At 38.4% G+C, this 13,906-nt stretch overlaps 1 protein-coding gene across 2 annotated transcripts in view; it reads right to left on the bottom strand.

The window, feature by feature from the left end:
• Positions 1-13,906, bottom strand: part of gnao1a (guanine nucleotide binding protein (G protein), alpha activating activity polypeptide O, a) — a 134,371-nt gene that overhangs the window by 25,666 nt on the left and 94,799 nt on the right. For both annotated transcript variants that reach the window (XM_022204702.2, XM_022204701.2), the window contains exons 5-6: positions 7,650-7,778; positions 4,355-4,484 (exon numbers count right to left, since the gene is read on the bottom strand). In XM_022204702.2, coding sequence (XP_022060394.1) covers positions 4,355-4,484; positions 7,650-7,778 — 259 coding nt within the window. The remainder of the gene's footprint in view (positions 1-4,354; positions 4,485-7,649; positions 7,779-13,906) is intronic.

The raw sequence follows: 13,906 nt of genomic DNA, 5'->3' as shown, positions 1-13,906 counted from the left end.
AAGAAGGGAGTGAGAAAGCAAATGTGTGGCACAGCACATGGATGCTCATGTAGACACCAACAGTCAAAGCCTTCTTCATTGCTGCAATGGTTTGTCCTGTTACCTTATAAAGGCTCTAGTGAGAGCAAATCCACAGTTTTCACAAAACTGCAAATGGCAACGTCTCAGCAAGTCTTGAAAAGTTTACAAAAGCATTTCATACATTTTCCTCCAAAAAATGGATCGCTGTCAAAGTGGATTGAGGATGGAGCAAAACGCTGACTACTTCTTGCGAGAGTAGCTAGCTATAGGTTGCTCATCCTATAATAGTCTATATAACAGAAAATCTAGCAAAAACTAGTGTTAGTAATATTTCAGAAAAATCGTTCTTTAACTGACTTGATCACCATTTTTAGGCTGCTTATCTGGTTCAGATCACTTTAAGTTAATTAACTGTATCCTTATTGTTTCACACTGCTTTAAAGGAAATGGAAAAAGTGTCATAATAAATCATCATTCCAGGCCATATGCTGTTTTTTCCCCATTCTACGTTCCTTTAGGCTTTATAACCATGAAAAAAAATGCATTTAGTGAGGTATTAAAAAGATCTTACAAACTCTAATTTTGGATCAGTTCAGGAACTTTAAAGTAAGTAAATAGCAAAACAGAAAGTCACTCTTTTTGGTTAAAGTCTTGGTTTGATTAAAGTACTGTAACACTCAAAAATTCTGTCACTTCTTTGAATCTATAAGCCTATTGCCTTTTCAACAAAATGCTAGGGACAGATGGTTTCAGGAATCTGGCGTTCATTTTCTTGATTAATTGATAAATTGCTTGGTCTATAACATTGCAGAAAGTTACTGAAAAATGTTGATCAGTGCTTCCTTAGATGAGCTCCTCAAATGTCTTCATCTACAACCCAGATAGATATTAAGTTTACTGTCAGAGGAGGAAAGAAATCAGAATGTATTCAAATTGAAGGTGTGATAATCTGAGAATTTAGACTTTTTTTTTTCAAACAAAATACTAGTCAAGCAGATTATTCAGTTCTCAAGATAGTTGGCGATTAGTTAACAACTAATTGATTACTCATTGCAACTCACCAAGGAAAACTATCTAAACATTGTTCATTGTAGACACAAATTCTGACTTCATTTAGCGTGAAGAAGCATTAAAAGTCGGCCTAATCAGTGAAAAATACAGTCACGATTACAAATGCATCAACTTTTGTTGGAAGAGTAAGAAAAATCCAACTTTCGATGCCCTCAACTCCTTCCTGGAAGGATTAGTATTATGGGAAATGTTGCCATTTCAATTAAATTCACAGCGTATCATTGACTTTAATGAACTGCTCTGAGGGGATATATGTAGTGCTTTATCACTTCTATTACTGACAGACCGTGTTATCTTTCCCCTCCGATTGTGGAATATCTGAGCTTGTAATTCCTGAATCCGATGCCATGGATGTGTCTGGTAGTAGAAGTGACAGCGAACGTGGGAGCTTGTCTGAAAAACATTTGGTTATTCGCCTGGTAATTATAGCGCCCACGCTAGCTTTTTAGCAACACGTAATGTTACTAAGACCGGCACAGTTTGGATCAGACCAGTGTCTCTGACGTAAAAAAATTAGAACTGCTACTGATGTTGTCTGAACAGATCTGTGATGTTCAATGCATCTCAGGATTTTTATTAGCAACTGTGACTGCTAATCTTCCTTTCTGGTGTATCTATTTTGCCACACCTTTCATTTAGCGCTTCCAATTCAATCGGATTTCGAACAACTACCAAACAACATATCTGAATGTCCACTTCAGTCATGTACTGTCCTGGTGGACATGAAAGAATGGTACAATATTATGCTAAAATAGCCAATTATTGAAAACATGTTTCATAACCGCATCTACTGAGATGCTGTCAGAGGAAAAATTGGCCTCTTTATTCCATTTATACTGGATTTCTCCCTGTGTGATTGTTTAAAAAATCCCTGGAAATGCTTTTTGATACTGAGCGAAGAAAAACAATGCTTACTATTACTGTTACAAATGGGTGAAAAATGTTCTGATACCAAACACGAATGCAGTTGTGCTCAAAATATCCCCATAACCTCATGTTGCCTACATTTGGACAATGAAAAAAGACACAATGCGGCAATTAAACGGACTGTGATAGGTGACACACATAAGCTGGAGCTGCCTCTGAGCTTTGTGATGGATATTTCCTCTCCTCGTCTGACGTTAGTTCGGCGCTCCCAGCTCGAAGGGAGGGCTCCATGACATCTGCATAAATAGAGCAGCTACAGAACACGATTTCCCAGCCTGAAAGTCTCCGAGGATACACTTCGGGCTTATAAATAGCAGCGAGCACGGTGCATTCAAATCAGCTTATTTGTTTTAGGCTACACGACATCGTCTTTACAGCCACATGTCGGCTTGTGGCCTGTTCTTTTTGTTGAGGAAACACCACGACACGCTCTTGCAAATTTGTTTTACAAATCCTAGACCTTTATTTTAACTGAATATTTATTAATTACTCTATTTTTTCTTGCAATTTCACCAAGCCAGTGCCCTTCAAATATTCACACATTCACTGTTTTACAAAGTGCCAAAAAAAAAAATGGTGTAAATATAATAGAAAAGGCTGTAGGAAAAAATCTCTCTTGCATCATCTACTTTTATTATGTATATCCAGTGTTGGTTTTGATATTAAATCATATTTAGATTGAAATTAAGGTAAATAGACAACCAAAATGATCATTTTCACACCTGTTGAACATCTTACAATTGTCTTCAGAGCACTGGAATATTTGGAAATTACTGTACTTGTACTGTGCTTAAAGCAGGTCAATTACTTTGTTCAGAATGCACTTTTTGTTTGTACGGTCAGTTCAGGATTTGCACAGAACAAACTGTCACACACACACAGAAGAAATTGCTTTTGATTTTGCATAAGAGACAGACAGAGTGCCGTCCAACTAGGTGTTTTGTTAAACAAACAAGCCCCAGAAATATTTTGAATGGAGCCTTCAGTGTTTTTCCGTTCATTTATTTACATGCTGAGTAGCATAAAGAGACGGATGAGCCAAAAGGAGAAGCAGATTCATAGATATTCTCTTTGTGCTTTGATAATAGGAAAAGTATGAGGATTAAATGTTGCAAACTGCGGCTCTTGCCTCAGTCCTGTCAACCCTCTGAACCCCTGCTAGTAGATTAAAAAGGCATGTTATCTTTAAAAAATAAAATAAAATCACCAAAACACAATTCATCTGAGTCATATTTTGTAAATACAAAAATTTTCAACTGTTTTTGAACTAATCTAATGTGACAAGAAGTTTAAAAAAAATCTTAAAATTATGCCTTTTCATCAATGAAACTCTACATGTCTCATTTTTAATAAAATTGCCAAAAATTACTCAATTGCATTAACCCCATTCTGAAAAAAAACTAAAAATTCTGTGTTCCTTAACGAAACCAAAAACCCCAAAGCGATTCTTCTGCTGCAAACAGTCACACAACAAAAAATCAGACACTTTTTGGCTGAACTGCAGGCTGTATTTATACAGAGCAGACAGGAGATAAATATAAAAATGAAAAACGTGAGGAATAAAATATCTATTTTATGTCAAGCCATTTTTCTCCACTATTCATAACACTAGTTTTTTTTTCAGTTTTGTAGAATAAAGAATCAAAAAAATTCAACTTCCATCTTTATTTATTTATTTATTCTTTTAAACCATTTATATCATCAAACTGTGTCTTACTGTAATAAAAAAGATTTCTGAGTTCTCTCTGCTTTTAGTTATGGTCGTGCTGTTTCCATAGAGGTGCAAGACTTTATATTGCAGTGAAAAATCAGCCAGGACAGGAATGAAAAAACACTCAGAAAGTGGGATTCGGAGGGTTGAGCAACGTCACACAATAAGGCAGGTGTGAAATAAAAAATGTCAGGTATCCAAAAGTCGGTGTGTAGGTCTGTATGCACCTCTAATTCCAAAAACACTCTCTAAAACGGATGCATAAAATGTAAATATAAACACTTTGCATGCCTTGATTTATTCAGACATTTATCCTCGCATGTCCCCAGCTCCTCCACAGATCATGCGCTTAATGTCAGCTTACATGTGGTTTCTACATATAGAACAAGCACACCTTCTATCTTTGTACCACCTGTTATAGAGTCGGTGTCAGAATGTGTTAAAGCATCCATGTTGACCCACTACCTCTGTGTATAATGTATGTATACAGCTTCTTTGAAAGGTGTTTCAGTGCTTCTAAATGTGCCATTAGGCCACACGGTGACCGAGAAAAAGCCTCAGTGAAAGAGGGAGAAGGAGAAACACAGTGAAAGTGAAAACGCAGATGTGAACATGAGTCCTTACCGTGGTCTCGTCCTCATGCAGCACCTGGTCGTATCCGCTGAGCGCCACACAGAAAATGATGGCCGTGACGTCCTCGAAACAGTGGATCCACTTCTTCCTCTCCGACCTCTGACCTCCCACATCAAACAGCCTGACGGACACAAGACACAGGCAAGAATAAACACAAATGCAGTGACTAAATCACCGCTTATATATGTGAAAAACGTCATGAAGTCAACCGTTTCGAGTGAATCAAGTCAAGTTCGAGCCTTTAAAATATGATCAACCTCCATTCGTAGCAGCATAACAGCAGTGGCAAGACAAAGACTTCTGGAGGCTGGCAGCTTCTGCTGGATTGTCTCTTCATTGTAATTTGTAAAGGAGGCCTTTATTTCTGGATTTTCATTAGATCACTTATCCAATAATGGCGCCGTTTTCTGTCAGGTGTCACAACTCTGGCCCCTCTCCAACTCCCTAAGTTGTTCTCTCTTGAACTGATCTGATATTATCACCTTCAGGTTTCATTATTCAACTTGATGAGCGTCATTTTCACACTTTCTTAATTTCCCATTTGCCCTCCAAGGGGAAGTCGAATCTATTTAAAGGTCGGGTTTATGTGATATTTTGTTGCTCCACCCCTCCTCGCTTCGTTAAAGGTCTGACAGTTTCGGTCCATTTAGGATTTGATAATGAACACACATCAACTACACCAGTAGAGCAAACTGGACTCCAATTTCATGCACATCAAGCATTGGAAAACAGTATTTTTTAACAAACAAATTTTAGTATGTATGGAATCACGTCCTTCCAGTAAGATCCGGGTTCTAGCCTGACACTAAAAAAGGTTGATTAATTTCTTTTTATATATGAACATTTTTTTGCACATGCCACTTTTAGTGTTTTTCACAATTGCACCTTACAGCATTTTTGCTGCTGTATGTTTCAATATACATATTTTAGATTTTAACACATACTTTTATATTCTAAATCTGTGCTGAGCCAACTGCAACAGAATTTCATTCTGTGTGCATTTGTTGTATACTGAATGACAATAAAGTCTGTTTAAGTCTAAGTGAATTAACCCTCTGAACCCAAGGTTATGGGAATTTTTCTTATCCTTTCACATTTTTGCTCATTTTGGGCTCATTTCTCAGTGCAATATAAAGTCATGGAAACTGCACAACCATGACTAGATGTGGGGAGGACTCAGAGCATTTTGTGCAATATTGCAAAGTTATATCGACACAAGTCTTCCAAACATACCAATCGGATGCTAAATTTCTTTGATTGTTGGTTTTACAAGAAAACCTGTAATCAATTCTTAAACAGCATTTTTCAAAAGCTGCAAATGTTACCAATACTGGGCTCCACAACCAATAGATATTTTACTATTTCCATATTCACAGAATTTCAACCGGCCCACCAGTTGGTCCATTTCGGCCCGCGGGACGACTTTGCAAAGTGTAAAAATTAGACATTAACTGTGAATTGTAAATATGTAAAACTATACATTTTAAATAATTTCTAGACTTTGACAAGTAAAATTCTAGATTGTTCAGTTCCAGATAGCTGTGACTGAATGTTTTGTGCCTTTTTAGATGCTCTGGGATCTGTAAGTTGTAATGTGTCGGTGATCAACTGAGGCAATAATATCGTTGAAATTGAATTTGTTTTTCTTAAAAAATTTCAGGTTGCTCATCATGTTTTCTAAAACTTAAATGTGAACATTTTCAGAATGCACTTTTTTGAAATAAAACAATGGGGAAAAGTTGGAGTTGTGGTCATTTCTAGGTTATTATGCTGTGATTTTACTGGTGGGGCCCATTTGAGATCAAACTGGCCTTTATGTGGCCCCTGGACTAAAATGAGTTTGACACCCCTGCTCTAAGGGGAACTCATATCGATTTAAAAGTTGTGTTTATGTGATATTTTGTTGCTTTTCCCCCTGCTTTTTTAAAGGTCCTACAGTTTTGATCCATTTAGGATATTAATCTTGTGAAAACAGTGGGGTTTTTTTTGCAGTGAAGTGAATAAAGTAGGATAAAGTGATTTTGATGAAATCCACTCATTTTAGCTCCTTTTTGGTTGTTTCTCCTTTTAAATGTGTGTCACACATGACAAGTTCAGGGACCTCTAGAAAGCTGGAAACCTCACTTTTTTCACTCTGATAAATTGTGTAATTTTGGCCATTTCTTAAAATAAAGAATATTTTTCAAACCTGCTGGTTCTTTTTGGAGTTCAGAGGAATAAATTGTCACTAATTTCAGATGCTTTAAATGATAAATATAAACACGGCTTTAGAGAATTGCTAATGTATTCCTCCCATCTGCCATAGCTTTGCTAAATCAAACAATATGACAGTTTGCATGGGATTTTCTAATGACCATCTTACTAAATGCAATAATCTTAGTCGCACAGTATTCTCCAATTTCTGGTAGGGAAGAAAAGACACCAACTGACTGATTTTACAAGGAGTACAGTAGAGCTGAGACTGTCAGGGCAGAAAGAGAGTTCAGAAATTGCACATGTGGACCTACATTAGTATTTGTTTCCACAAGCTGCAAATGACCTCATTCTCATGTCCAAGTTTATTTTTATGATGTTCAGAATAGACTAGAAAAACCACCAGAAAGGAGCGACTCCACAGCGAAGCGGAGCCAGTCGTATGTGTGATGGGTATAATGGTAGGTAGGTTGATGGGTTACGCCCAGTACAGGAACACTGGAGCCTCCCACACGCTGCCTGGCTGCCAGTAATAGCAACCGAGCTGACAATATTTAGGGCTTCTCAACAAAACACACCCAGCTTGTCTCCTACACAGAGCAACGGTAGAAAGCATCACTCAGCAGAACCAATATTTATCTGCTGTTTTTAATTCAAGTGTGTGCATCTGAACAATAACTAGCTGCTAACTGTGGAGGGGCATCCATCCTGAAAAGTAATTGGTGTGTTTACTAACCCCTTCTGCTTTCAGTAATTTCATATATCTCTATGCACACAAGAGAGGAAGGAATATGGTGATTAAATTAGAGTCAGAACAAGACTCCTCCTTCCTTTTTTTCTTGGTTTTCCCTGCCCTTCCATCCCATAATTCCCCCCACTCTCTGTCATCATTCCCACAGCTCCCATTCTAATTGAATCAGACCTCATTAAAAAGGCAGGGAATCATAAATATAGACACTTGTTTAAAGCATTTAATCTCATTAATTACAGACCGGAGCTCCGGCATGGATAGAGGAGCGGACGGACAGATGGTGACGGGGAAAAAGAAAAAGAGGACAAATGCGACGCTGCGATTTCTGAAGCTGACGCCCACCTGAAGTGAAGGTTTTTGAAGGTAAAGTGTGTCTCGACGATGCCCGTGGTCTTCACTCGGGTCCTCAGGATGTCCTGCTCTGTCGGCTGGTAGTCTGCAGCACCAATCCGATCTAGGCTGTCTAGGTAGCTGGAAACACACAGACAAAACACGCACTGTAAATCAGCAGGAACGGATTTAACACCCAAAAGTGGACTTCTGGCTGATTTCTGACCCCGTTCAGGCTGTATTTACACCTTGCATCAACATGCATTTTTCCTTTTTCAGACTAGTTACTAACCACGCCTGACGAACGTCAGCGGGGTTATTGCATTCAGTGCGGTATCTGGCTGGGTAAGTACACACGTGGACAAAATTGTTGGTACCCCTCAGTTAAAGAAGGAAAAACCCACAATTCTCACTGAAATCACTTGAAACTCACAAAAGTAACAATAAATAAAAATTTATTGAAAATTAAATAATTAAAATCAGCCATCACTTTTGAATTGTTGATTAACATAATTATTTAAAAAAACAAACTAATGAAATAGGGCTGGACAAAAATGATGGTACCCATAACTTAATATTTTGTTACACAACCTTTTGAGGCAATCACTGCAATTAAACGATTTCTGTATTTGTCAATGAGCGTTCTGCAGCTGTCAACAGGTATTTTGGCCCACTCCTCATGAGCAAACAGCTCCAGTTGTCTCAGGTTTGATGGGTGTCTTCTCCAAATGGCATGTTTCAGCTCCTTCCACATATGTTCAATGGGATTCAGATCTGGGCTCATAGAAGGCCACGAATGGTGCGATCTGACACTGATGTACCTTGGCCTTGGAGTTCACCTTTCATTTCTTTGGAGGTTGCTCTGGGCTCTTTGGATACAATTCCAACGATCCGTCTCTTCAATTTGTCATCAATTTTCCTCTTGCGGCCACGTCCAGGGAGGTTGGCTACTGTCCCGTGGGTCTTGAACTTCTGAATAATATGAGCCACTGTTGTCACAGGAACTTCAAGCTGTTTAGAGATGGTCTTATAGCCTTTACCTTTAAGATGTTTGTCTATAATTTTTTTTCGGATGTCCTGGGACAATTCTCTCCTTCGCTTTCTGTTGTCCATGTTCAGTGTGGTACACACCTTTTCACCAAACAGCAGGGTGACTACTTGTCTCCCTTTAAATAGGCAGCCTGACTGATTATGAGTTTGGAAACACCTGTGATGTCAATTAAATGACACACCTGAGTTAATCATGTCACTCTGGTCAAATAGTTTTCAATCTTTTATAGAGGTACCATCATTTTTGTCCAGGCCTGTTTCATTAGTTTGTTTTTTTAAATAATTATGTTAATCAACAATTCAAAAGTAATGGCTGTTTTTGATTATTTAATTTTCAATAAATTTTTATTTATTGTTACTTTTGTGAGTTTCAAGTGATTTCAGTGAGAATTGTGGGTTTTTCCTTCTTTAACTGAGGGGTACCAACAATTTTGTCCACGTGTGTATGTGTGTATGTATGTATGTATGTATATATGTGGCTATATCCGGTCCGATTTCTCTGCAACCGCTGAAGTCAGGATGATCAAACTTGGCACTGAAGATCAGTCTAAGGTCCCCTACGCAGTTGTGGAGTTACAGGTCAGCAGATCAAGTAGGGAGGGAGATACGTACATGATCAAAATTGATACATATTGCATCAGCTGTATTGGGAGGACGGGGTTTTTGCCAGCAGAGGGCGTGGTTCTGCCCTCGACTGAGCGCTCATCTAGTTGTATGTTAGCATCTGGTGCACATGAGGTATAAAATCCCGGACCTATTGTTTTGAAAATTCTGAAATCCCTCAGCCTCAAAATTAGGGATTGACGGATATGGGTTTTCCAGGGTCGATACTGATGACGATTGTGGGTAATCAAAAAAGCCGGTAACCGATATTTTGGACTAAGATACATTAAATGCAATGTTTTAACAGCATGGGATATCAGAGAACCTGTCAGTTAAAACGAGGCTTCCTTTATTTATAAGGGTGACTATAACTGAATATACAGTATATAGGAGTGATTCTCTGTTTATGTGGGATCCACTGAGATTGATTAGTTCGTCTCCTGCAGTTATGTCTGCTTTTCTTTTCCATTTTCTTCATATTTCACTGTTCAATCACTTTTATTGCCCACTGAGGTCCAGATCTTAAAGCATTATTAATTATTGTTTTCCAGATTTCGTTTCAAGTTAATCTGTAACTGCCTTCTAATTTAGCCGCTAGCTGTTAGCGTAGCCTTAGCCACTGTGAGAGAAGCCAATTTCCTGGTTTGTGGCAAGGGCTTGTGTTTTTTGTTCAGTTTTTTGCTGCTCAAGAGACATTTCTAAGACCACAGAGAGAGGAGGCTGCGTCAGACTTGAAGTAGTGCATTTAATTTATCAATAATCAGTTAGTAGAAATACAGATACCGATAATCAGAAAAAATGACAAAATCAATAATCGACCAAGCTGGTAATCGGTCTGTCCTTACTCAAAATAACCATCAGTTCCTGCATACCCTACCTTGATTCTACATCCACTCTGAGTGACTCAAAGTTAACACTGACAGAGTAGGAGTTACTTAAAATGGACGCATTCGCGGTGCTGTAACCCACTTTGCATAGCAGCGTAAACCCAATGATGTATGTTGCGGCTCAGGTGGGTCAACATTACATAACAAGCACCAGACGACACCCGCCCACTAGGCTGCTGTCACTAATAATGATAGTAAATGCACGAGTCTATTGCATGCAGTGTCTGTGCTCTATCTGCTCCTTCTATGGGAGGCCAGAGGTCGGCAGCTGCTACGGCGGGCCAAACAATCTATGTCCTCTGTTAAATTACCCTGGCTTACACATTATCAATTACCTCTAGCTTTGCTTAGACATTATATATATATATATATATATATATATATATATATATATATATATATATATTTATAATCTTTTCTTTAATTGATTGGAAACAGATAATCTTCCAGCTGAAATGTGCACGTCCAATTATGCAAATCATTTTGTCATAAAAAAAAAAAAGACCTTATTCTGCCTGACTGCTGCACAATAAATGATTAAAAAGCAGCTGGCCTGTACTGACCGTCTAAAATGCACACATACAGAGTATCCACTTGGTAAAAACTGAGAAAGGGAAGTGGGTAGGTGAGATGACTCTGTTCAGTTATGTAATGGAATATCCCTGGAAGTGGACCTTTATTTTTTAATGTAGTATAAATCAAATAACCCTCAACAGGACAGTCCAGAGATTCACTCGCGGATCTCGGAGTGCAGCTCTCTGGCTGAAACAATGATCATTTTAGCTGCTGTAACAATCCTAAAGGAAAAGAACAAAGAGATGACGCTATTAAGTTTGGTTTTCCGTGGTCCCTGAGGAGCTTTTTCTCCTTTATGTCGTTTAAGCAGATGCATGATGCAGTTGTGTGATTGTTATTTCTGACATCTTCCCTTCCACTTGAGTTTTAACATGCAGTACAAAATGAGGTTATTTTTCCACATGACTAATCGAACATTCCTGGCATTATGAGCCAGCAGAGGTGGAGCAGGAGAGATGGAGAGACAATGTACTCACACATCGAGTATATCCTTTTAGCATAATGGATTTAAAGTTTGTATTTATAGATTAGCCAGAGTGTTGTTTCAGAGCTTTTAAAAGGATGCTCAGTTACTTCCAAGAGAAAAGATAAATGCTGAGAGATGGGGGAGATGCTGGATAAGTGTAACAAGAAGTGCATGGAACACACATGCAAGTATACGGACCCACACTGCAAACAGATTGAGCCATAACAACTATTGATTACACAGAAAGGAATGTGGCTCATATTGTGGTTTAGAAAGGAAGTAGATATGTGGGACTGAAAGGGAGGAGACAAAGAGAACTGGAGATAAACGGGGCAGTATTTCTCTTTCTGAGCCTTGATTTATACTTCAGATTGGAAATAAATACATGCACATCCATCAAATCCCAAGCAGATATGCCTGCTACGCTTCCAGAGATCATGCGTTGCCTGGATTAATGTTAGTGATTCGGTGTTAAAACATGTTTCAATTTACAAAATGAAAGGGCGCTGATTAGATTACAAGGCAGTCAGTCAAACGGGCCAGAGCACTTCATCACGAATGCGTTCCAAAGCACATCAATTATACAGTGTGGCTCATGAGACGTATGCTGAAAATCCACTCCTGGAATGATTTTGCAATAAAATATACATTCCAATATAAACAGCCCTGCAAAGAAACAACGCTGACAGACTTAAACAGAAGCATAAATCAAACCTTGAAGGTCTGGAAATCACTTTAGGCTCTACTGTACAGCATGCCACCTGCAGTAAGAGGTCTAAAAGCAGGTAATATGGTACAATAATAGAATGGAATATTGATCTCTAAGGGGAAATTCTGTTGTTGCAGTAGCAAGCAGAAAGAATAAAGTGACCACCACTACAATAGCAAAATATAAAATATAATAGATAAATATACTAAGATACAAAATGCAAAGTTAAATGTAAAGTATACTATTGAATGAAAAATTTGCTAAACTGAAAAATGCACCCGGAAGTGTTGAATTGTAACAATAAAAAAAATTAAACAGTGAACAAGGAAATTAAAGTGCTGTATTTAAATTTAAATAGCTGTATTCTGGTCTATATTGGACACAGCGTAAATTGTCACAGATGATTTAATCAGCTGTCAGGACATTTTTGAGAATTTTTAATCAAGTGAAGGCTGTACTTTTTTTCCCCCAACTCAAACAAGTGTGAGAAGTTTAGTAATTCACAGCCAGTTTCTCTTTCTCTTTCAGTGTGGTCAGTAAACATTTAATTCAGCTGTCATTGACAGCTTTCAAGATTTTATTACCACAAATAAACACATGCTGCTAATAATCGCTAGCTTTACCCAACATTATAATGGGACTATGACAAGTTATGTTAAAAGCGGCTGAAAGTGGATTTTGTGGTTATTTCCACTTCTCTGTTTGAATCTAAATCTGTAAAGGAAATTACAGCATGATACATAGAAATATTCGAAAGCTGCACTTAGATTGAGGAGTAAGAAAGGTCAGTCCAAGTTGTCATATTTGTTGGGGCTTATGGATTTGTCTTTCCTGACCTTTAGCACCACAGGAGCTTGAACTCTCTCTCAGTAGAAGCAGTCTGCTCCTCCTGTTCACCGTTTCCACCCTACAGTCACTCCTCATAGAAATATTTCCAACGTTACCTCACATTCTACACAAATTCCAACGTCGTCTCATAGCTGCTGTCACCCAAAGGTGCTACATATATACCGCAATGTAAATTACATTAAAGCATGCCTGGGCAGGCTAATGACTTCTGTGTGCATGTGCAGCCCGAGTTTAGCAGGCGTACAGTCTGTGGACCACCGCTGCATTAATCTTCTGCCTCATACTGATATTACTCTTCATGGTGCACTAAGTCGATTAACAGCAGACCCCAGAGTATGATTGTCTCATTTCCCCGGTGATGTAAAGTATTATAGATTATCACCGAAAGAGCGTTGTGCACAAAAGACAGACAACTGGATAGAATGTTGTACGTGAGGCTATTATGACGAGAAGGAGGAGAGCATTTGTGTGTGTTTTAGCATATGAGGCCATTCGATTCCGAGCTTATTCTCGTTGCAGAAACCTGGATATGCACATTACTTAAGCTTCCTATGAGAAATCAACTCAAAACTGTATAATAGATGGTCAGAAGCCTCTCTCATGTTCACTATAAATGACCAAAACTAAAATCTTAGTCAAAACTGGGGTGCTAATGTGCACGTAGACACTCACAAACTCCTCTTTTATCAGCAACCTGCAGTATTACCATGTAAAAAGTGCCATCACTGATCAGTAAATTGCTAAAACAGCAACATGACTTGAAGAAAACTCATGCTTTTTGTGCGTTTTGGGGGTAAACAAGGGAATATATAATAACAGGGACCCAAAATAAGACATTTTTACAGACTGTGACAGCTGCAGGTATGCAATTCTGTGCCAAGTTTCTGCACAATCCTATTGATCATCTGCTACATTAACTCAAGTGTAATGACTCTGCATTAGTCATTTACATTGGCACACGGTTCACTCCAGAAATAAACCCCATCAAACAAGGGCCACAAGTTAAAATACAGCCGCGTGCCAAGTCTGTCAAAAAAGCTCTTCATGTTGACATTAGAGCACTTTAATATATTGCTGCATATGGACAACATTCCTCATATATCTGCCAACAAATATTGACGTATTCCTC

Source organism: Acanthochromis polyacanthus, chromosome 8 (assembly GCF_021347895.1).
Source record: "Acanthochromis polyacanthus isolate Apoly-LR-REF ecotype Palm Island chromosome 8, KAUST_Apoly_ChrSc, whole genome shotgun sequence".
NCBI classification, from domain to species: domain Eukaryota; kingdom Metazoa; phylum Chordata; class Actinopteri; family Pomacentridae; genus Acanthochromis; species Acanthochromis polyacanthus.
This window is presented reverse-complemented; position numbering and strand designations above follow the sequence as displayed.